The following is a 24,433-nucleotide window of genomic DNA, read 5'->3' as shown; positions in this document are numbered from 1 at the left end:
TCCTTGAGTGATGGCTTCCATGCCAGGTACTCTCAGCTCTGGGGAGCAGGGAATAGGCAGTCAGCTGGTGGCATAGGAGAACTTCCAAGTGTTACTCATCCCTCACCCAGCCCCAGATGCCCTTTCTGCCCAAAGAACACTCAGACCCCTTTGGAGGGCAAAGCTTTGTCAGTGCCCCTTCTGGGCTGGTATCCCATAGGCCAGAGTCTCAATGTTAGTTTTGCTTCTTGGACCCCCGGTTCCTGATCTGTGAGGTGGGATGTCTCCATGGACAGCACAGGGTTGCTGTGGGGCTCAAATGAGAGAACCTGTGGAAAGTGCCCTGCACACAACCTGGCACTCAGCTGCCTGCCCACTCCAGCCCCGTCCTGGTCCAGCAATGCTTTGATCTTCCCTGCACCTCCACCTCCCGACTTGCCTTTCAGCATATTCTTACCCACTCTACCCATACTCCAGTTCAGTGGCACCACAGAAATGCACGTTAGTGGTGTGGCTTCAGACCCACAGCAGCTTTGAGGAGGGCTTTGAGAACTAGCAGTTTACCCTTCTCTTCTCAGGTGAAGGTCACCCTCATTCTGGTCTCTGAGATTAGGTAGGACACTGATCCCCATAAGCTCAGCCACACTGACCTGCCTCAAGGCCCGACAAAAGGAACTGGACTAAGAAGTCATCCCATTCCCAAGGGGCAGAAACTTTCAAGCACACCAGTGCTTCCTGTAAGGGGCAATGCCTCCCCTGCTTTCCTGGGTAGGTCCATCCATCCATCCATCCGTCCATCCATCCATCCATCCACCAATCCATTCATCTGTTTGTTCATTCACCTATTCATCCACCAATCTATCCACCCATTCACTTACCCAATCCAACCACTAATCCATCCACCATCCATCTATCCACCCACCCATTCACCACTCATTCAACCACTAATTGATTCATCCATCCACCAATCTATCCATCCATCAACCCATCAGTGGATCCATCCATCCACTTATGCATCCATCCAACTACCCATACATCCACCTATTCATTCACTAATCCATCCATCTATTCATCCATCTACCTATCCATCCACCAACCCATCCATCCATTTACCTATCCACCCATCCATCAGCCCACCCTTCCACCTACCGACTCATCCATCCATTCATCCCATTCATCTGTCCACTCATCCATCCATTCATCCCATTCATCTGTCCACTCATCCATCCATTTACTCAGCAAGCATGTCCTGAGCCCTGACTAGTATGAGTAAGGCACTGTCCAGCTCTCAAATTTCTCACAGGTGTGGGAGAGACACACACTGTAACACATAAAAACAGGGATAAATGCTGAGGTTGAAAATTGCAGCCTCTGCATGTGAGGATGTCTGTGCCTATGTGTGTGTACATGAATGCATGTATGCTAACACACGTGCTTGTGTGTGTGCTCCAAATTCATATCAGATCAAGTACAGACACACTGAGGTAAATGAGAACATGCAGTGTTTCAGGAACTGCATGATATTCAGTGTACCCTGGGGGGAAGAGGTAAGATACAAGGTAGGCTGAAAAGGTGGGCAGGCTATGATGCTGAAGATCCTTGAATGTCATAAAGATATGGCACATTCTTAGCTGTGGGAGGCATGACCCAGCCAACTTTTGCATCTTCTAAAGATCATTTGATTGGTGTGATGGAGGATGATTGTTTTGAGAGTCCAGAAGCAGCAAGGTCACCTGGGATGCTTCCAACCTCCCAAGTGAAGGATGACAGGAGACTAAGGGATGGCAGGAAAGAGAGTGCCTCAAGTTTTTTCTTCCTTTTAATGTCTTTATCTCATTTTGGCATTAGAATAACGCGGCTTCATAGAATGAGTTAGAAAGTATTTCCTCTGCTTCTGTTTCCTGGAAGATACTATGGAAAATTAGGCTCATTTCTTCCTTAAATTCTTGGTAGAATTACCAGTGAAACCATCCAGACCTGGTGCTTCCTTTTTTGAAAGGTTGCCAATCATTGATTCAATTTCTCTAATAGATACAGGATTTTCAGATTATCTATTTCTCTTTGCATGAGTTTTGGTAGTTTTCATTTTTCAAGGAATTTGTCCATTTCATCTAAGTTACCGAATGTGTTGTTCATAATATGTCTTTACTATCCTTTTAATGTCCATGGGATCAGAGTGATGTCTCCTCTTTCATTTCCAATAGTAGTTAATTTGTGTCTTCTCTTTGCTTTTCTTGGTTAGCCTGACAGAAGTTTATCAATTTTATTGATGTTTGCAAAGAACCAGTTTTTGGTTTCATTGAATTTTCTCTTTTTATTTCCTGTTTTCAATGTCATTGATTTCTGTTCTAATTTTTATTTTTTATTTTTTATTTTCTTCTTCTTACTTTAGGATGATATTCTTCTTCTTTCCCTAGTTTCCTAAGGTGGAAGCTTAGATTATTGATTTTAGATTTTTTTTTTTTTTTTTGAGATGGAGTCTCACTCTGTCGCCCAGGCTGGAGTGCAGTGGCAGATCTCAGCTCACTGCCACCTCTGCCTCCCAGGTTCAAGCGATTCTCCTGCCTCAGCCTCCCAAGTAGCTGGGATTACAGGTGCCTGCCACCAAGCCTAGCTGCTTTTTCTATTTTTAGTAGAGACGGGGTTTCACCATGTTGGTAGGCTGGTCTCGAACTCCTGACCTCGTGATCCACCCGCCTCGGCCTCCCAGAGTGCTGGGATTACAGGCATGAGCTACCACACCCGGCCTCTAGATTTTTCAACTATGCATTCAGCACTATACATTTCCCTTAAGTACTTGTTTCATAGGATTCCACAAATTTTGATGTGATATTTTCATTTTCATTTAATTTTACATTTTTCTTCGGACTTACCTGACCCATGTGTTATTTAGAAATATGCTTCTTAATCTCTAAACATTTTGGGGTTTTCTAGTTATCTTTCTGTTATTGATTTCTAGTTTAATTCCATTGTGGTCAGAGAACATACTTTGCATGTATTTTGACACTTTCTTGTCAGGCGCATACATGTTAATAATTATCATGTCCTCTTTGATAAATTTATCCCTTTATCATTATGTAATATTTCTCTTTATTCCTCATAATCTTCCTTGCCCTGAAGTCTGCTCTAAAACTAGTATAGCTACTCCAACTCTCTCTTCTTTCCTTCTTTCTTTCTTTCGTTCTTTCTTCTTTCTCTCTTTCTTTCTTATACAAAACACTGATGTATCTAGCTCTATTTTGATTAGTATAAGCAACCTAATACTAACCCAACCCTTTCTTTTAACCATTTCTCCAACCCTTTACTTTTAATTTATCTGTGTCTTTAAAAAACAATTTCAACTGGTATTTTTATTAGGGAGTATATGTACAGGTTTGTTACGTGGATACATTGCATGATGCTGAGGTAGAAATGATCCCATCACCCAGGTAGTGAGCGTGGTACTCAATAGGTAGTCTTCACATTTAACATGGGTTTCTTGTGGACAACATATAATTGGGAGCCTCAAGTTTTTAAAAGACAAAATCTCCAGGTCCTAGGGATCATTTGGCTATGAAGAATAGAAGACTCGGTGTTTCTTTCAGCAATTGTTAGTTTCATTTGCTGAGATAAAGAATGCAGGGGCAGGAGCAGGTTTGGGGATCAAGGAGATGAGGTGCTATGGTCACATTGAATTTGATGTGCCCGTGGCATATCTGAGGGACATGTCCAGGGAAAGGGGCCTTGGCAGGTCTGGAGATCAGGGTAGAGATGAGAGTCAGAGACGCTAATTTGGGACTCAGCAGGGCTATGATCCTGGTGGCCCTGAGAGAGTGGGCACACATAAGGGGAGTGTGCAGGCTGAAAGAGAATAGAACAAGGGCTGGCAGATCAGTGGGAATTATTTGGTTCCAACAATCGAATCCAAATGGCTTACCCCAAATAATCAAACTGCAAAAAGGCAGAGACAGGATTTCTGTGTTTTGTCTCCTTCCCTCCACATCTGCCAATTCTGTTCTTTCAAATCAGCTATTTTTAAGAAGCTAGGACCATAGCTCCTGGTACTTTCGGCATTGGATTTCATTATTTTGGCATTAGAGAAGAAAACCAACCCTCAGCTCCCACTCAGAACATCCCAGAAAAAGCTGTGATTGGCTCTGGCTTGAACCACATGGCTGCTCGGGATCCCAGGATTCACGAGCTTCTCATCAGCAACATGATTTGAACTAGGGGAGATGTTCCCCATAAGGATATAGGAGGAAGGCATACTGGGCAGACAAAAATCACCAGCCACTCCCTTGGACACCAAGAGGTCAAGGTGAGTGAAAGGGCCAGGCGCGGTGGCTCATGCCTGTAATCCCAGCACTTTAGGAGGACGGGGTGGGCAGATCACTTGAGGCCAGGAGTTCCAGACCAGCCTGGCCAACATGGAGAAACCCCATCTCTACTAAAAATACAAAAATTAGTCAGGCATGGTGGAGCATGCCCATAGTCCCAGCTATTCAGGAGGCTGAGGATCCCTTGAACCCAGGAGACAGAGTTGCAGTGGGCTGGGATCACGCAATTGCACTGTAGCCTGGGCAACAGAGTGAGACTCTGTCCCCCCCCAAAAAAAGCTCTGGGAGGAGATTTAGTGGTGCCCCAGAGGCAGAGGGAAAGTCAGGAAAGTGCAGCCTTGTAGGAGCAAAGTGAGATGGTCAGGATGTAGCATGAGAGGTGAGAAGGTGGAGGCAGTGTTATGGGGTGGCTGTTTCAGGCAACTTGGCTGTGGGGCAAACCCAACGAGGAGGAGGACATGAAAGCTGGATGGGGACGGGGAGGCCAAGAAAATGCGTTTTAAGATAAACAAGACCTGAGCTTATCACTATTCAAAGGGTAAAGGACCAGGAGAGTGGGAGAGGATGAAGATGTGAGGGGAGGATAATGTACTAGTCACTCATTGCTGCATAACAAGTTATCCCAAACTTTAACAGCTTAGAATAACAAGTATTTATTATCTCACACAGGTTTTGGGGGTCAGAAATCTAAGAGCAGCTTATCTGGGTGGTTCCAGCCCAGGGACCCTCATAGGGTTTGTAGTAGTTGCTTGGGTTGCCATAACCAAATACCACAGACTGAGGATAGGGTGGGGGTGGGGCTTAAACAATGGAAAATTATATTCTCCACTGTTCTGGGGGCTGGAAATACAATATCAGGGTGTCAGCAGGGTTGGGTTCTCCCAGGCATCTCTCCTTGGCTTGCAGATGTGGGCACAGCCATCTGTCCTCTTGTCACCTCTTCACACGGTCTTCCCTCTGCATGTCTGCATCCTAATCTGTTGTTGACTATAAAGTTGTCGTCAGAATGTTGGCTGAGCTATGGTGATCTGAAGCCACAACTGGAGCTGGAGGGTCCCTTCCAAGGTCACACAGCTGTTAACTGGGGCCCTCAGTTCTCACAACACGGGCCTCTCCTTAGGGCTGTTTGAGCATCCTCACAACCTCCAGGCTCCCCAGGCCAAGTGATCTTAGAGAGAGAGCAAGCAGGAAGCCACAAAGACTTTGTAAACTAGCCTCAGAGGCTCTATTCCATTCCTTCTACCTTATTCTATTTGACAAAAGCAAATCACTAAGTCCACACTCGAGGTGGGGTGAATTAGTCTCTATCTTTTGAAGGGAGATGTGTCAAAGAATTTGGGGACATACATTAAACCACTACAGTAATTGATAAGGCGAGGGCCCTAAAGCAGAGGCCAGAGAAGGCAGGGCTGGAAGGATTCGTGTGGGCTGTCAGGGTTCCCTGCCCCTGGGCAGTCATCTAAGTCTGCAGAAGTCCGGAGGAGACAGGGAGGGGCAGCGTTGTAAGCTGAGTGTGTTTTCTCTCTTGTTTCAGTGAAAGAGGTCAAGGTGTTCTGCAGAGTGAGTGGGGGAAAGGAGCTTTGAAATAGGGATTTTGGCAGAAACAGCTGACCAGGGCCTGAAGAAGGATCCCTGTACACTGCTGAAGGCCTAGTGGAGGTGCAGGCCATGAGACCACCCTGCCCGTGTCTGTAAGGGGGTGGAATGCATCCCCAGCCCTACTCAGCTCCAAGGCTGGGACTTTCCAAGGAGAGATCAGGAATCAGTTCAAGGGAAATCACAGTATTCGCAGGAGGGCGACGGACCACAGGGGCCCACGTCATGCATACTTCCTTCTGGTTCAAGTTGGCATTTGGAAAAAAAAGTGTGCTTCTTGTATTTTCTTTGGGCTTTTAATTATTATTTTTAATTGACTCATAATCATTGTACATATGTATGGGGTACAGTGAGGGTGTTTCAATATGTATTTTATTTTTGTATTCCATTCACAAGTGTTGATCTGACCACTTTCATTCCAAAAAGATTTGAGGCCGTTTCCAGGCTAGTTGGGGATGGAAATGAAGCCAGGAGGTGGGTTGGTAGACAGAGGAGACATGGAAGGACCCAGGTGTCATGATGGAATGAGAACCAGTTGCTCACGGGAGCCAGCTGGGGCCAGGGAAGGGCATGGTGGGGAAGGGAGGTGGAGGCCACAGCTTCTGAAGTGGAGCAGTTCTGGGCTGTGGGAAGACCAGGCAAGCCAAGGAGTGGGGGTCCCTTGGGCTGGGGGTCAAAGGAGTGGACGTCTATGGTATGTGACAGGCCATGCGGGGAATGGCAGGACCAACATGGGGGCTCCTGTGGGGCAGATCCTGGAGTCTGGAGAGGAATGATGGGGCATGCCTGGAGGTCAGATGCTGCAGCAGGGAGGAGGGCTAAAGACCAGCCAGCTCAAGACCGCAGGTGGGCCTCAAACTTCCACATGGGGTGGAGAATCCAGAATCTGGAAGCAACAACAGGTAGCCAGAGGCAGGGCAATTCCCCCTGTGTCTTTTCCTACCTGCCACCCTCTGAAAGAGCTGTCTGGGAGCCAGGATTCAGTTATATAACAGGTGTTCTCTGCATTTTTATACAGGTTCTTAAACTTTCCCAAAGCAGAGGATGTGGGGCAAACAGGAGGGATTTTGGAGCTGCGGAGAAAATTCCCCTTCTTTTCTTACTAACTGCATAGCCTCTGCAAAGTCTCAGCATTTCTCAGCCTCAGTTTTCTCACCTCTAAAATAGGGACAGCAGCATTTCTTCTCAGAGCTTCCTCCGCCACTGTGCACCCTCACTCATCCGTCAAAGCCGTTGTCAAAGTCACATCCTCTCCAAGGGCTTCATCCGCTCTTTCGTTGGACAAGTATTGACTGATGGCTATGGCCTTATAGGATAGTTTGAATTCAGGTAATGTGATGCCTCCAGATTTGTTCTTTTTGTTTAGTCTTGCTTTGGCTATGTGGGCTCTTTTTTGGTTCCATATGAATTTTAGGATTGTTTTTTCTAGTTCTGAAAAGAATGATGGTGGTATTTTAATGGGAATTGCCTTGAATTTGTAAATTGCTTTTGGTAGTATGGTCATTTTCACAACGTCGATTCTACCCATCCATGAGCACGGGATGTGTTTCTGTTTGTTTGTGTTGTCTATGATTTCTCTCAGCAATGTTTTACAGTTTTCCTTGCAGAGGCCTTTCACTTCCTTGGTTAGTATACACCTAAGTATTTTATTTTATTTTTTTGCAGCTATTGTAAAAGAAGTTGAGTTCTTGATTTGATTCTCAGCTTGGTCACTTGGTGTATAGCAGAGCTACTGATTTGTGTACGTTAATTTTGTATCCCAAAACTTTGTTGAATTCATTTATCAGTTCTAGGAGCTTTTTGGAGGAATCTTCAGGGTTTTCTAGATATACAGTCATATCATCAGCAAACAGCGACGGTTCGACTTCCTCTTTACCGATTCGTATGCCTGTTATTTCTTTCTCCTGTCTGATTGCTCTGGCTAGGGCTTCCAGTACTATGCTGAAGAGAGTGGGAATCCTTGTCTTGTTCCCATTCTCAAAGGGAATGCTTTCAACTTTTCTCCATTCAGTATTATGTTGGCTGTGGGTTTGTCATAGGTGGCTTTTATTACATTGAGGTATGTCCCTTGTATGCCAATTTTGCTAAGGGTTTTAATCATAAACGGATGCCGGATTTTGTCAAATGCCTTTTCTGCATCTATTGAGATGATCATGTAACTTTTGTTTTTAATTCTATTTATGTGGTGTATCACATTTATTTATTTATTATTTTTATTTATTTATTTATTTTGAGATGGAGTTTCACTCTTGTTGCCCAGGCTGGAGTGCAATGACGCAATCTCAGCTCACTGCCTCCTCCACCTCCTGGGTTCAAGCGATTCTCCTGCCTCAGCCTCCTGAGTAACTGGGATTACAGGTGTGCACCACCACGCCCAGCTAATTTTGTATTTTTAGTAGAGACAGGGTTTCTCCATGTTGGTCAGGCTGGTCTCAAGTTCCCGGCCTCAGGTGATCCACCTGCCTCGGCCTCCCAAAGTGCTGGGATTACAGGCATGAGCCACTGCTCCCGGCCATATCACATTTATTGACTTGCGTATGTTAAACCATTCCTGCGTCCCTGGTATAAAACCAGGTGAATCCACTTGATCATGGTGGATTATCTTTTTGAGATGCTGTTGGATTCAGTTAGCTAGTATTTTGTTAATGATTTTTGCATCTATGTTCATTAAGGATATTAGTCTGTAGTTTTCTTTTTTGGTTATGTTCTTTTCTGGTTTTGGTATTAGGGTGATACTAGCTTCATAGAATAAGTTAGGGAGGATTCCCTCTTTCTCTAAGTTGTGGAATAGTATCGATAGGATTGGTTTTCTTTTTTGAATGTCAGGTAGAATTCAGCTGTGAATCTGTCTGGTTCTGGACTTTTTTGTTGTTGCTGGTAATTGTTTTATTACCATGTCAATCTCGCTGCTTGTTATTGGTCTGTTCAGGGTTTCTAATTTTTCCTGATTTAAATTAGGAGGGTGTATTTTTCCAGGAATTTATCCATTTCCTCTAGGCTTTCTAGTTTATGCATGTAAAGGTGTTCAAGTAGCTTTGAATGATCTTTTGTCTTTCTGTGGTGCCAGTTGTAATACCTCCTGTTTCATTTCTAATTGATTTTTTTTTTTGAGATGGAGTTTCACTCTTGTTGCCCAGGCTGGAGCGCAGTGGCACGATCTCAGCTCACTGCAACCTCTGCCTCCCAAGTTCAAGCAATTCTCTGCTTCAGCCTCCCAAGTAGCTGGGATTACAGGTGCCCACCATCATGCCTGGCTAATTTTTTGTATTTTTGGTAGAGATGGAGTTTCACCATCTTGGCCAGGCTGGTCTTGAACTCCTGACCTCGTGACCCACTCGCCTTGGCCTCCCAAAGTGCTGGGATTACAGGCGTGAGCCACTGAGCCCAGCCATATAATTGTTCTTATTTTGATCTTCTCTCTTCTTGGTTAATCTTGTTAATGGTCTATCAATTTTATTTATCTTTTCAAAAAACCAGCTTTTTGTTTCATTTATCTTTTGTGGGTTTTTGTTGTTGTTGTTGTTGTTCCAATTTCATTTAGTTCTGCTCTGATCTTGGTTATTTCCTTTCTTCTGCTGGGTTTGGATTTGGTTTGTTCTTGTTTCTCTAGTTCCTTGAGACGTGACCTTAGATTGCCTATTTGTGCTCTTTCAGATTTTTTGATGTAGGCATTTAAGGTTATAAACTTTCCTCTTAGCATTGCCTTTGCTGTATCCCAGAGGTTTTGATAGGTTGTGTCACTATTATCATTCGGTTTGAAGAATTTTTAAATTTCCATCTTGATTTCATTGTTGACCAATGATCATTCAGGAGCAAGTTATTTCATTTCCATGTATTTGCATGGTTTTGGAGGTTCCTTTTGGAGCTGACTTCCAGGTTTATTCCACTGTGGTCTGAGAGAGTACTTGATATAATTTCAATTTTTTAAAATTTATTGAGACTTGTTTTGTGGCTTATTGTATGGTCTATCTTGGAGAAAGTTCCATGCACTGAGGAATAGAATGTACATTCTGTGGTTGTTGGGTAGAATGTTCTGCAAATATCTGTTAAGTCCATTTGTTCCAGGGTATAGTTTAAATCCATTGTTTTTTTGTTGACTTCTGTCTTGAGGATCTGCCTAGTGATGTCAGTGGAGTATTGAAGTCCCCCACTATTAATTGTGTTGCTCTCTATCTCATTTCTTAGGTCTAGTAGTAATTGTTTTATAAATTGGGGAGCTCCAGTGTTAGGTGCATATATATTTAGGATTGTGATATTTTCCTGTTGGACAAGGCCTTTCATGATTATATAATATCCTTCTTTGTCTTTTTTAACTGCTGTTGCTTTAAAGCTTGTTTTGTCTGATATAAGAATAGCTACTCCTGCTCACGTTTGGTGTCCATTTGCATAGAATGTCTTTTTCCACCCCTTTAAGTTTATGTGAGTCCTTATGTGTTAGCTGATTTTCTTGAAGGCAGCAGATGCTTGGTTGGTGAATTCTTATCCATTCTGCCATTCTGTATCTTTTAAGTGGCACATTTAGGCCATTTACATTCAACATTGGTATTGAAATTTGAGGTATTATTCCATTCATTATGCTATTTGTTGCCTGTATACCTTTTAATTGTATTTTTGTTTTGTAGGTCCTATGAGATTCATGCTTTAAAGAGGTTCTGTTTTGATGTGTCTCTAGGATTTGTTTCAAGATTTAGAGCTCCTTTTAGCAGTTCTTGTAGTGCTGGCTTGGTAGTGGCAAATTCTCTCAGCATTTGTCTGTCTGAAAAAGACTGTATCTTTCTTTCATTTATGAATCTTAGCTTTGCTGGATACAAAATTCTTGGCTGATAATTGCTTTGTTTAAGGAGGCTGAAGATAGGGTCCCAATCTCTTCTAGCTTGTAGTGTTTCTACTGAGAAATCTGCTATTAATCTGATAGGTTTTCCTTTATAGGTTACCTGGTGCTTTTGCCTCATAGCTCTTAAGATTCTTTCCTTTGTCTTGACTTTAGATAACCTGATGACAATGTGCCTAGGCGATGATCTTTATGTGATGAATTTTCCAGGTGTTCTTTCTTGTATTTGGATGTCTGGGCTTCTTGTATTTGGATATCTAGGTCTCTAGCAAGGCCAGGGAGGTTTTCCTTGATTCTTCCCCAAAAAATGTGTTCCAAACTTTTAGATTTCTCATCTTACTCAGGAATGCAAATTATTCTTAGGTTTGGTTGTTTTACATAATCCCAAACTTCTTGGAGGCTTTGTTCATTTTTTAAAAATCTTTTTTCTTTGTCTTTGTTGAATTGAGTTAATTCTGAATTGGGTTAATTCAGAGCTTGTCTTCATACTCTGAAGTTCTTTCTTCTGCTTGTTTGATTCTATTGCTGAGACTTTCCAGACATTTTGCATTTCTCTAAGTGTGTCCCTTGTTTCCTGAAGTTGCAATTGTTTTTTATTTATGCTGTCTGTTTCACTGAAGATTTCTCCCCTCATTTCTTGTATCATTTTTTTGATTTTCTTAAATTGGACTTCACCTTTCTCTGGTGCCTCCTTGATTAGCTTAATAATTGACCTTCTGAATTCTTTTTCAAGTAAGTCAGGGATTTCTTCTTGGTTTGGACCCATTGCTGGTGAGCTAGTGTGATTTTTTGGGAGTGTTAAAAAAACCTCATTTTGTCATATTACCGGAATTGTTTTTCTGGTTCTTTCTCATTTGGGTAGGCTATGTCAGAGGGAAGTTCTGGAACTCAAGGCTGCTATTCAGATTCTTTTGTCCCACAGGGTGTTCCCCTGATGTAGTACTCTCCCCGTTTTGTGGTACTGGTATAAAAATAGGCATATAGACCAGTGGAACAAAATAGAGAACCGAGTAATAAACCCAATTGCTTACAGCCAACTGATCTTCAACAAAGCAAACAAAAACGTAAAGTGGGGAAATAACACCCTATTCAACAAATGGTACTGGGATAATTGAAAAACCACATGTAGAAGAGTGAAACTGAATCCTCATCTCTCACCTTATATAAAAATCAACTCAAGATGGATAAAGGACTTAAATCTAAGACCTAAAACTATAAAAATTCTAGACTATAACATCAGAAAATCCCTTCTAGACATTGGCTTAGGCAAAGATTTCATGACCAAGAACCCAAAAAACAAATGCAACAAATACAAAGATAAATAGGTGGGACTTAATTAAACTAAAGAGCTTTTGCACAGCAAAATGAACAGTCAGCAGAGCAAACAGACAACCCACAGAGTGGGAGAAAATCTTCACAAACTATGCATCTGACAAAGGACTAATATCCAGAATCTACAAGGAACTCAAACAAATTAGTAAGAAAAAAACAAACAAACAATCCCATCAAAAAGTGGGCTAAGGTTATGAATAGACAATTCTCAAAAGAAGATATACAAATGGCCAACAAACATGAAAAAATGCTCAACATCACTAATGATCAGGGAAATACAAATCAAAACTGCAATGCGATACCACCTTACTCCTGCAAGAATGGCCATAATTAAAAAATCAAAAAATAAAAGATGTTGGCATGGATGCAGTGAAAAGGGAATGCTTCTGCACTGCTGGTGGGAATGTAAACTAGTACAGCCACTATGGAAAACAGTGTGGAGATTCCTTAAAGAACTAAAAGTAGAACTACCATTTGATGCAGCGATCCCACTACGGGGGAAAAGAACTCATTATTTGAAAAAGATACTTGCACGCACATGTTTATAGCAGCATGATTCACAATTGCAAAAATGTGGCACCAGCTCAAATGCCTATCAGTGAACAAGTGGATAAAGAAATTGTGATATCTATATATCATATATAGAGAGATATAGACATATATATATGATATACATATGCATGATAGAATACTACTTAGCCATAAAAAGGAATGAATTAATGGCATTCACAGCAACCTGGATGGGATTGGAGACTATTATTCTAAGTGAAGTAACTCAGGAATGGAAAACCAAACATCATATGTTCTCACTTATAAGTGGGAGCAAAGCTATGAGGATGCAAAGGTGCAAGAATGATACAATGGACTTTGGGGACTCGGGGAAAGGGAGGGAAGGGGGTGAGGAATGAAAGACTACAAATTGGGTTCAGTGTATATTTCTCTGGTGATGCGTGCACCAAAATCCCACAAGTCACCGCTAAAGAGCTTAGCAATAGACCTGTTACCCACCTTGCACTGCTCAGCGCAGGGAGAGGAAGATGCCAACCCTCAGTCAGGATAACTCGGGGTTTCCTCCTTTGGATGGGGCAAGTGGGCTCCTCCCCCGTCCTCCTCCTCCTGGGCCTGGCTGCCTACTTGGGCCTGGCTGCCTACTTGGGCCTGGCTGCCTGCTCCCTCTAGAACCACCAGGTGCTAAGGACAGGTTTGAAAGGAGGCAGATCCAGGTTTGATTCCCAGCTGTGCTACTAATTAACTGAGTGGCATTTCCTGCACTGAGTCCCATGTCTAAAGTGAGGGAACACGCACATTCTGCAGTGCTGTGAGTTTTAAAGTTGTGTCTATAGCTCCAGTGGCTGCTTACCTGAGCACTTCCCAGGATGTGTGATGATGACTGGTTTTCATGGATATCTGACCAGTTAAAATTGGGGCTTCTGGATGACAGGGAACCACCTACTCCCTGTATCAAGCCCAGGACTGAGTATGAAATACATCTTCAATAAAGGTGGTGTAGGATGAAGAAGCTGAGAACATCTCTTGCACTTGGGCTAGGACTGTGACTCATTCATCCATTTATTCAGCATTGTTTTTGAGCCAGGTCCCATGCCGGGCACTTAGGGAAGTGTTGGTGAACAAGCCCAGCTCCTGTGCTCCAAGGGCTCCTATCGGGACTGTGCATGGAGCTGACATTCTGCTTTCTCTCTCCATACAGGCGTGTGGAACTGCTGACTCAGGATGTCGGGGTTCAGGCTGGTAAGAATTGCACGATTTGATCTAGGGGTTATTGGTGTAAGTTACTGAAGGCCAAGTTGAATCGCTCCCAGGGAAAGAGAGGAAAGGCAATGAAACCCTACAGGAAAATACCAGAGACAGGGGAGTTTAGGAAACACGACAGATTCTAGCATCTAAAGAAAACAAGTTTGGCCAGCCACTGGCCTCGGCAATACATGTATAGTTATATATAGTTATCACTCAGTTTCATGCAGGGCTTAACATGTCCCTTTGTCTTGACAAAGGGATTTCTTTTCTTTTCTTTCTTTTTTTTTTTTTTCAGACAGGGTCTCACTCTGTCACCCAGGCTGGAGTGCAGTGGCACGATCTCAGCTCATGGCGACCTCAGCCTCCTGAGTAGCTGGGACCACAGGTGCATGCCACCACACCCAGCTAATTTTTGTATTTTTTGTAGGGACGGGGTTTTGCCATGTTGCCCAGGCTGGTCTCGAACTCCTGAGCTCTAAGCAATTCACTAGCCTTGGCCTCCCAAAGTGCTGGGTGTGAGCCACCTTGCCCAGCCAACAAAGGGATTTCCCAGTTGTCTCATTGCGGCAGTTGCAGGGAGCTCCCCCAGAGAAAACAGGGAACTGGGGAACTGTGGGCATGGGTAGGACTGAAACCCAGGTCTGAATCACCCCTTTGGACTCTGCACCGTGTTCCCTTCACTCAGCAAATATTCCTGTGTTCCAGAGGCCAAGAGATGGCTCCTCCATAGGAAGAAAGCAGAGGAGTTTTGCATTTACTGTCGAATCAACCGACCCTGGGGAACTGCCCTGCCCTGGGAGGCAGGGACTGGCCTTGAGAAGCCTGGCGGCGAGGCGTGCAGGGTGGAGAGCACAGAGGCTGGTGAGCCCAGAGAGCAGAGGCCCCAAACCAGCCTGTGCATCCTTCCCTGCTCTTCACATTTCCACCCTTGCCCCATGCCCCACAGAGTCCAGGAGAGCAGGACAGTGCTGCAAAGTGCTTTTTGATAAGAAAATGCCCCGAATGTTCTTCTCCTGAGTGCAAAGCCACATAGGACATCGTTCCTGGCTGCTGGAGCACACTGCCGAAAGGCGGACCTTCACTACACAGGAGCCCCTGGTGCTGCCACTAAGCCTGGTAGCATCTGACTCACAGAATGGACAGCCAAGATTGGCTTCTTGTTTTCAGTTACAGAATACAGCTTAGGCTGTTTTAGGCTGGAGAGAGGACACACATGGTCTAAAAGGTCAGGTTGTGAGCGCTTCTGGTAACTAAGTTGCAAACATGAGAGCGTGGCTCCACTTTGGAGCATGATGTGGTTTTAAGACAAAGCCAAACATTTAACAAAGGAATATGCCACAGGATGCATCAACGCCAAATGTCCCTCTGGGAATGTGACTAACTGCAAGCAGAGTTTAGAAAAACACCTCTTGGGGCCCTATTACTCACAATTACAGTTGCAGGCCTGCTCTGTCTTCAGAGATTGTAAGTCTTTGAGAGGAGAGTAATTTTTTTTTTTTTTTTTTTAGACAGAGTCTCACTCTGTCACCCAGGCTGGAGTGCGCAATCTCGGCTCACTGCAACCTCGGCCTCCCAGGTTCAAGCAATCCTCCCGTCTCAGCCTCCTGAGTAGCTGGGACTACAGGCACCCACCACCATGCCCAGTTAATTTTTGTATTTTTAGTAGAGACAGGCTTTCACCACGTTGGCCAGGCTTGTCTCGAACTCCTGACCTCAGGTGATCTGCCCACCCACGTTGGCCTCCCAAAGTGTAGAGTGGTCATCTTTTTAATGAATAAGTCTTTCAGAGGGCCCATGTGGTTGCTGAGCCCTCTGTGGTGCCCTCTGTGCTGGACACTATGCGGGCTCCCTGCCGTAGGGCATTCCATCTTCACAGCAGCCCTGTGAAGCGGGCCCTTTCAACAGATAAGGAAGTTAAGGTTCAGAGCAGTTAAGTGACTTTCCCAAGGCTGTATAACTCCTGGAATATAGAGTAGAGATTAGAACCCAGCCGGGCTGTCTGACTTCATCCGGGCTTGGACTGCCATAACAAGGTATCACAGACTGGGTGGCCTAAACCACAGACATTTATGTTCTCACAGTCCTGGAAGCTGGAAGTCCAAGGCCAAGGTGCCTTTAGGGTTGGTGTCTGGTGACGCCTCTCTTCCTGGCTTGCAGATGGCTGTCTTCTCATTTTGTCTTCACATAGCCTTTGTTCTCTGCTGGGGGGTGAGGAGAGGGAGAGAGAAAAAGAGAGAGAGAGACAGGGAGAGAGAGAGAGAGAGCGTGTGTGCATCTCACTCTGGTGCCTCTTCCTTTTTTATAGACACCAGTCCTGTTGGATTAGGACCACACCCTTAGGACCTTATTTAACCTTAATTACCTCCTTGAAGGCCTTATTTGCAAATATGCTCATGTCAGGAATTGGGGCTTCACTATATGAATTGTGGAGGGACACAATTCAGTCCATATAATGAGGTGTATTTATATTTTTGCCCATCTTCTATAGCGACCTTCTTCTTCCTAATTCTAATTTTATTTTATTTTATTTTTTATTTATGTATTCTTTTTTGCCAGAGTCTCTGTCAGCAAGGCTGGAGTGCAGTGGCGCGATCACAGTGCACGGCAACCTCCATCTCCCAGATTCAAGCAATTATCCGGCATCAGCCTCCTGATTAGTTGGGATTACGGGCGCCCACCACCATGCCCAGCTAATTTTTGTGGGCTTTTTTTTTTTTTTTTTTGAGACGGAGTCTTGTACTGTTGCCCGTGCTGGTGTGCAGTGGCATGATCTCGGTCACTGCAACCTCCGCCTCCTGGGTTCAAGCAATTCTCCTGCACCAGCCTCCCATGTAGCTGGGACTACAGGTGCGTGCCACCACACCCGGCTAATTTTTGTATTTTTGGTAGAGAGGGGGTTTCACTATGTTGGCCAGGCTGGTCTTGAACTCCTGACCTCGTGATCCGCCCACCTCGGCCTCCCAAAGTGCTAGGATTACAGGTGTGAGCCACCGCACCCAGCCAATTTTTGTATTTTTTTAGTAGAGGCAGGATTTCTCCATGTTGGCCAGGCTGGTCTCAAACTCCTGGCCTGTCTTGGCCTCCCAAAGTGCTGGGACTACAGGTGTGAACCACCACACCCAGCCCCTAATTCTAATTTTTTAACAAATTCTATATCATTTTGCTCACTTTTCTCCTTCCTACCTTTTATGATTCTTCCATGTTTTTATAATCAGGGTATGTTCTCCCGCTGTTTCCAATTTTGCTTTCATTCTGGTCTGCATTTCTTTCATTTCCTCAATTTTTTCATTCGGCTCTGCCAACTCATGTCTCATCCTTTTTCTTAGTTGTCCTGAGTCTAATTCCTGGACTCTTTTGCCTCTGACCTAATCTTTGGTCAGTTTTTGTAAATTATGGTGAAATACTTGGTCACAACTTCCTACTGCTCTGTGGCAGTTGTTTCTCTTTTGCTGAGTGTTATTTGTTCCTTTCCTCCTCTTGGGTTTCAGTATCTCCTAACACAGACCTGTGCTGGTTCCTTTTGGATTACTTCTCTTCAGATGGGGTGAGCTTTCTCGGATTAGAAGGAGGTTTGTGTGGGGTCAATGCCGCAGTGCAGGCTAGCAGAAATCTCACATGTGAGTTTTTAGTCATTACTTCTTCCACCCAATAGATCTGTGTACTGCAGAGATTTTCACAGGGCAAGGATTCTCTTTTCCCACCCCACAGAGAGACTGCTTCCTGCAAATATGGCAGACCTGCAAATATGATCTGTTTCCTAGAACCCAGACAGGCCAGGCAAGCTCCGACTGCCACCTTGTGCCCTTGCTCCTGCTGCTGCAGCAAGACATGCTGCTTTTGCACGCCAGGATGGGCTCCTGCTTTGGAGAAGTGAACTTTGCCCTCTCTTTCTGGAATCTACAGCTGGGGCCACCTTTTCAGCTTCCTCCTGCGTCTTCTAGTGTTTGTTTCTGTTTCTCATCCTCCTATTGCTTGTGGGTGATTTCTGAGAGGATGAAACTCTTGCTACCGTCATCAAGCTTGAGAAGCACTTTCTCTTTTAACCACTCAGCCACGCCACCTTCCTAAATAGTAGCCAAGTTTCTTTTTCATTATGAGAGGTGCTGTGGTGAGACTGGAGCTCCTGTTCTTGTCAGCTTATTGTCCCAGACAAGACAAAGACATGGAGAGAAGCTGTACAGGCGCTTGGTACCTGCCCAGTGAGCAGGGTAGGTGACACATGCTCAAAGGAAACCTGGGCTAGGAGAGAGAGGAAGAAAGAGAGATGGGAGAGGAAGGGGGGAGAGGGGAGGAGAGGAAAGGAGAGACAAGCTCCAGCCACCTTGGGAGCTCTGGGCTGGAAGGCATAGCCCCGAAGAGAGGTAAGTACCCAGCAGGGAAGGGAAGAGAGAGCGAGAATCACACCACTGTCTTCTGTCTGCCCTCCAGGGTGACCACGTGTGGCTGGAGCCTCCCTCCACCCACAAGACCGGCGTGGCCATCGGGAGCATCATCAAAGAGACAAAGCCAGGCAAGGTCTTGGTTGAAGATGACGAGGGCAAGGTCAGTGTTCTGGGGCTTTCCTCTGGGCCCTGCCCTGCCCTCACATCCAGGGCCCCGGAGCCCTCCCCACCCTGTGGAGCCTCTCCCCAACACCAGGGGCTCCAAGGCCAAGTGGGGACCTGGGTGGCAGGACAGATCACGGTGGAGTCTTGCCATGGAGAACATGGCCTGTGTGTCCTGGGGAACGTTTCAAGAAGGAAGTGAGAAGTGGGAAAGGGGATCTGGAAGGGCCAGAGGGGCAGAAAGCCAGTTTGCAAAATAAAACGGGCAAGGGGGAAAGGTGGGTGAGGAAGGTGTGTGGAGGGGCAGGACAGGGCAAAACGCACAAGTGAGAGGCCAGCAACCTGGAGTGGCCCGGGGGTGACCAGCTCGTCCACCAGGGGGGTCAGGGCCAGCTAGGTGGTGAGCGGGGAAGGGCTTACAATGGAGTGTCCAGCTGGTCACTTAGCTCCTCAGATTGTCCTGTCTGCTCAGCTGGGTGCCGCAGGCTTAGCCTCCAAGGAGAAGTTTCTAGACTGTGGCCTGTGAGATCCAGATGATGGAAGTCAGTAAAATAATAACAATATCTTCTATTTGCGTGACGCTGTAGTTTTTAAAAAAAGTTTTTACTTGCACCGTCTTATTCCAACAACCTGCAAGGCTCCCAGCTGCAACCTGACCCTAAACCTAACTTCTGGCTACAAGCTCCTTTGTCCCTGGTCTGAAATTTAGCCCTAGCCCCAGCTACGCCCTAACCCTGGGCCCTAGACCCATGCTGACCCAGCCATAGATGGACTGGATCCTGCCACAGGAGTCCCTTGACCCTTGTCATAGACTGACCCTGGCCGGAGGCTGGCCACCGCCCCAGGTCAGCTGATCCATGACCCGGAAGGTCACCTTGCTGCTGAGAACTTGGAGGGGAGGGTGTGGCAGGCTGGCCACGGGGATGGAGGCCACCCCTCAGGGCAGTCTGCACCCATTGTTCCAGGAACACTGGATCCGAGCAGAGGACTTTGGTGTCCTCAGTCCCATGCACCCCAACTCAGTCCAGGGCGTGGATGACATGATCCGCCTGGGGGACCTGAACGAGGCGGGCATGGTGCACAACCTCCTGATCCGCTACCAGCAGCACAAGATCTATGTGAGTCTCCTCAGCCCTGTGTCCACAGGGGAGCCCCTCACAGGTGCCAACCTCCTGGACAGGGAGAAGAAAATGATGCACGGGGGGCACTGCCCCCCATGCCCTCACTGACGGAGGTGGGCGAGTTGCCTAACTTTTCCCAATCTCTGCTGCCCAGTCCCACACAAGCAGGGTGATCCCACCCTGGAGGGGAGGAAGCCAATGCGTAGAGTGACAGCACAGTGCCTGGCACAGACTGTGCTCAGTGAGGGCTGCAGATGGCCATCACGTGGCCATCGTCCTCTGCCCTCTCCTTCCCAGACATGTTGTAGAGACAGTCACTAGACAGAAAGCCCCTGGCCTCCCAAGAGTGAGGCCCGTGACAGCCCAGATCCCAAGGTCCTGATTCACCAGATGAGGGGGCCATGGGGATGGATGTGGGCCCTCCGCACAAACCTGGCCTAGATGGAGGTTCACCCCAGCCTGAAGCTCTCATCCTGGTTCCAAAGCAGATTTTTCCAGGGAGGTGGTATTCCAAAACCAACACCAGCTCAGCCTAAGTAGGTGTGGCCTGCAGAAGCCACTGCCTGCCTGGGCCTCTCTGGCCTGGAGGGGTGGCTAGCTTGGTTCTGACCGGCCCTTCTGGGCTGCTCAGAGGAAGGCAGCTTGTGCTTCCAAAGGGCTTGTGCCTGCACTCCTCATCTGGTGGCACAGCCTGAAGCCAGAGGGCGCGTCCTCTCCTTTCCTGAAGTGAAAACCATGGACACCATGGTCATGTGGCTTATTGTGCAGGCTCTGCCTGGCCCACCCCCTGAGGGGCAGTGGGGCCGGGTGGGGGCTCCAGATGGGCAGCTGATCCAGGGCGGAGGTCCCAGGGGCACACAGAATTTGGGGTTGGGGTCCGTGAGGGCCAGTTGTTGACCAGCCTATATGAAAGCCCCTGCGGGATGCAGGTGAAAACCCATTTCATACTTCATCCGTTTTTATCAAGCCCCTTCTAAGTACCAGGCAGGGTACCAAACAGTTAACATTTGATCTTCTTGGAAATATGTCCCCTGGGAGCTCACCTTCCTGGTGGACATCCCATCTTCCCAGAGGAGGGATCTGCGCAGCTGAATGTCTTATCTCCCTGGCCCAGAATCAGATTCTACTTCCCCACCAAAGTCAGCGGCCCTGATAACCCCCTGAGGGCAGGGCCAAGGCCAAGGCCAGGGCCGAGTATCTCTGCCAGAGGCAGAGGGCACTGACCACCTGCTTCCTTCCCAGACGTACACAGGCTCCATCCTGGTGGCCGTGAACCCGTTCCAGGTGCTGCCGCTCTACACCCTGGAGCACGTACAGCTCTACTACAGCCGCCATATGGGCGAGCTGCCCCCGCATGTCTTTGCCATCGCCAACAACTGCTACTTCAACGTGAAGAGGAACAAGAGGGACCAGTGCTGCATCATCAGGTGAGGCAGAGGGGTCAGGCACCGCCTCCAGGCATCTCCCTGAACTGCTCCCCACCAACATGCCTGCAAGGTCAGGCGAGGTGGGAGCTCTCCCTACTCCACGGCACGCACCCTTCTCCACAGCACACAGCGGCCCCAGCTACCCTGCAGCCCGAGCAGTTCCTCCAAAGCTTCCTTCCTTCAGAACCTAGGCTTTCATCGTGTCACCAGGGATTGGGCTGACCAGCCTTTAATAAAGGTTTACTGAGTCAAGGAAGGAAGTTGGGCTGAGTTCCTTTAGAAATGCGCCCCAGAAGTCAGGCATAGTAGCTCATGCCTATAATCCCAGTGACTTGGGAGGTCAAGAGAGGAGGATTGCTTGAGGCCAGGAGTTTGAGACCAGCCTGGACAACATAGCAAGACCCTGTCTCTGTAAAAATAAGAAAAGAAAAAGATATGGGACCCAGGTTAGGCACTTGAAGATGCAGGAGTTGAACAGGTGAGGGCCCACTCAAAAAAAAAACTCAGGGCAGGCCTCAGGTGAGGACAGAGGAGAAGCAGCTCCAGGGGACAGCTCTCAGGTCACCAGGGGACCAGAAGGAAAGTGTCCCCTCCAGTCCAGGTCCTGACTGCTTCAGAGACTCCCTGCCTGGCCTGGCCTCTCTACCAGTGACCACAGACCCTGAGAACTTGGAGGTGAGGGTGTGGCAGGCTGGCCACGGGGATGGAAGCCACCCCTCAGGGGAGTCTGCACCCGTTGTTCCAGGAACACTGGATCCTAGCAGAGGACTTTGGTGTCCTCAGCCCCATGCACCCCAACTCAGTCCACGGCATGGACGACATGATCCACCTGGGGGATTCATTCATTCATTCATTCCTTCATTCATTCAATCATTTGAGGTTTTGTCATGCCCCAACTGTGTGCCCCCCACTGTCCTAGCATGGTGAGGCAGCAGCTAACAAAAGGGACCAGAATCCCTTCCTCAGGGAGCTTATATTCTAGAAGCGGAGACAGACAGGCAACAATTCAGTGCGTTTTTATGCAGGTCCTAACAGCTTTGAAGAAAAACACAGCAGGGGAGAGGGAAGGGTGATGTCGGCTTCTGCATTAGATAGGGGGCAGGCCAGGCATGGCCTCTCTGAGGAGGGATGTTGAACAGAGACCAGAATGAAGTCCTAAGGCGCAGGTGATCACATTTCATGTCCTCAGCAACCCTCCGAAGGAGATGCTCTTATTCCCATGATATGGTCCCATGTTACTGCTGGAGAGACCTACAATCAAAGTGGTTGAGATCCTGTTCCAATGGTACACAGCAGTGAAGTGGGGAATTCAAACCCAGGGCTCTGGAGAAGACAGCAGACAGGTGCCTGGGAGAAAGCTGGAACTCCCAACCTGCCCCCAGAGGCAGGGCAAGAGGCCTCTCAGCAGAGCTGGGCTGCAGGCTGGCTGGCCAGGGAGCTTACAGTGTGGCTCCACCTTGGAGGTTGGCAGGGCTGGCCGAGTGTGAACAAGGAGAGGAAAGAGCCCCCTGATTTTGGTTCCTTGTAGTGAGCAGAACGTCACTTGTCACTTTGAGTCAAATTGCGTTCTCCTCCTGCCCTTTCCTCCCCCAGGGCTGTGGGCAAGTCCCCTTAAGCCCCTGTCTCTACAACGGCAGGTTATTTGATGAGCTCATGTTTATAAAAACGCCTGGTGCTTGACAGGCACTCAGGGGAGTCCACAGCTATCACTGGAGGTTTGTTGATCTCACTCTGCTTTGCTGGCATAGTGATTGTGGGTATTTTGATCATAACTTTTAAAAAAGGTAATATTTTGGCCGGGTGTGGTAGCTCACGCCTGCAATCCCAGCACTTTGGGAGGCTGAGGCAGGTGGATCACCTGAGGTCAGGAGTTCAAGACCAGCCTGGCCAACATGGTGAAACCCCGTCTCTACTAAAAATATAAAAATTAGCCGGGCTTGGTGGCCAGCGCCTGTAATCTCAGCTACTCGGGAGGCTGACGCAGGAGAATTGCTGGAACTGGAGGGGGCGGAGGTTGCAGTGAGCTGAGATCGTGCCATTGCACTCCAGCCCAGGCCAACAACAGGGAGACTCTGTCTCAAAAAAAAAAAAAAAAAAAAAAAGACAATATTTTCAGGCCAAGCACGGTGGCTTATGCCTGTAATCCCAGCACTTTGGGAGGCCAAGGCGGGCAGATCATCTGAGGTCAGGAGTTTGAGACCAGCCCGGTCAACATGGTAAACCTTATCTCTACTAAAAATATAAAAATTACCTGGGCGTGGTGGCAGGCACCAGTAATCCCAGCTACTCGGGAGGCTGAGGCATGAGAATCCCTTGAACCCAGGAGGTGGAGGTTGTAGTGAGCCGAAATCACGCCACTGTACTCCAGCCTGGGCGACAGAGTGAGACTCTGTCTCAAACAAAAAAAAAAAAAAAAGGTAATATTTTCAGTTGAAGCAATATCTGAGATTTGCTTTAAAATAGTACAGGAGGGGAAACAAAATTGGCCGGGAGTTGAAGCTAGATAATGGGACTGTGGGAGTCTGTTTTGCAAACTCTAAAGTGTAGGAATCCTCTGTGGATCCTGTGAAAATGCAGATTCCGATCAACAGAGCCTGTGTGACCTGGGCATCTGCATTCCCAGCCTGCTGCTGTCCTGTGGGCCACCCTTTCATTAGGAAGACACTGAGTCATCTCACTCAGCCTTCTGTATGTCCTGGGCACTGTGGTGCTGACCCTGGAATGAATCAGATCTGAGTGTGCCAAGGAGCTTGCAGCCAAGCAGAGAAGAAAAGACAAACACAATAACGTGTACAACACAGGCAGCCTGAGACCCGCAGGGGACTTCAGGGCTTCAATGCAGTGGGATTTCTGCAGGGGAGAGGCCATCCCTGTCAGACTGGCTCAGAAACCAGGACTGGGGTTTGCAGGAGAGTTGAGAGGTGTTGAAAAAAATAGTTGTTTTGTGGCCTCATGTCCCTGTACACCCTTTTTGCAGCGGCGAGTCTGGGGCTGGCAAGACGGAGACCACCAAGCTCATCCTGCAGTTCCTGGCCACCGTCAGTGGCCAGCATTCGTGGATTGAGCAGCAGGTCCTGGAAGCCAACCCCATCCTGGAGGGTAAGCATCACTCTGGGACCCACCCTTCTCCCCCAGCCCCACTGGAGCCTTCCTACCAGGTGGGATCATGGGGAGGGACAGGATAGGCCACAAACCTTCAGCAACTCCTCCAGACCCTTGGGACACAAAACACAAAGGTGGGGTGCATGGTAAGGGATAGGGGGCCAGGCAGCACAACAGGGAAAGACTGAGGACTTAATAAACTTTCACCAGGTGTGTTTTCCACGGGATTGTAAGGAGTATTCTTTTTAAAAAGGCATCCAAGATCAAATCAATTTGGGAAATGCTAGATGTGTGTGTTCAGTTGCTGGAACTGAACTGGAAAGCAGTTGCTGGGCCAGAGTGAGGACCGCAAGAGGTTTATCGAGGGGTAAACCTGCGGAAGGCAAGGTGGGAGGAAGCAGGAGTGGGCAGGATGAGCCTTCAAACTTGG

The 24,433-nt window shown here is 47.1% G+C and overlaps 1 protein-coding gene across 5 annotated transcripts in view; it reads left to right on the top strand.

Moving 5' to 3' along the window:
- Window positions 1-24,433, top strand: part of MYO7B (myosin VIIB) — a 98,742-nt gene that overhangs the window by 10,235 nt on the left and 64,074 nt on the right. For all 5 annotated transcript variants that reach the window (XR_008500976.2, XM_054477148.1, XM_054477149.2 and 2 more), the window contains exons 2-6: window positions 13,763-13,803; window positions 18,238-18,351; window positions 19,319-19,471; window positions 20,717-20,901; window positions 23,879-24,000. Coding sequence is in view for 4 of the 5 variants with exons in the window: in XM_054477148.1 (XP_054333123.1) it covers window positions 13,786-13,803; window positions 18,238-18,351; window positions 19,319-19,471; window positions 20,717-20,901; window positions 23,879-24,000 (592 nt within the window). In the remaining variant the exon portion in view is untranslated. The remainder of the gene's footprint in view (window positions 1-13,762; window positions 13,804-18,237; window positions 18,352-19,318; window positions 19,472-20,716; window positions 20,902-23,878; window positions 24,001-24,433) is intronic.

Source organism: Pongo pygmaeus, chromosome 11, assembly GCF_028885625.2.
Source record: "Pongo pygmaeus isolate AG05252 chromosome 11, NHGRI_mPonPyg2-v2.0_pri, whole genome shotgun sequence".
In the NCBI taxonomy this organism is placed as follows: Eukaryota; Metazoa; Chordata; class Mammalia; order Primates; family Hominidae; genus Pongo; species Pongo pygmaeus.
This window is presented reverse-complemented; position numbering and strand designations above follow the sequence as displayed.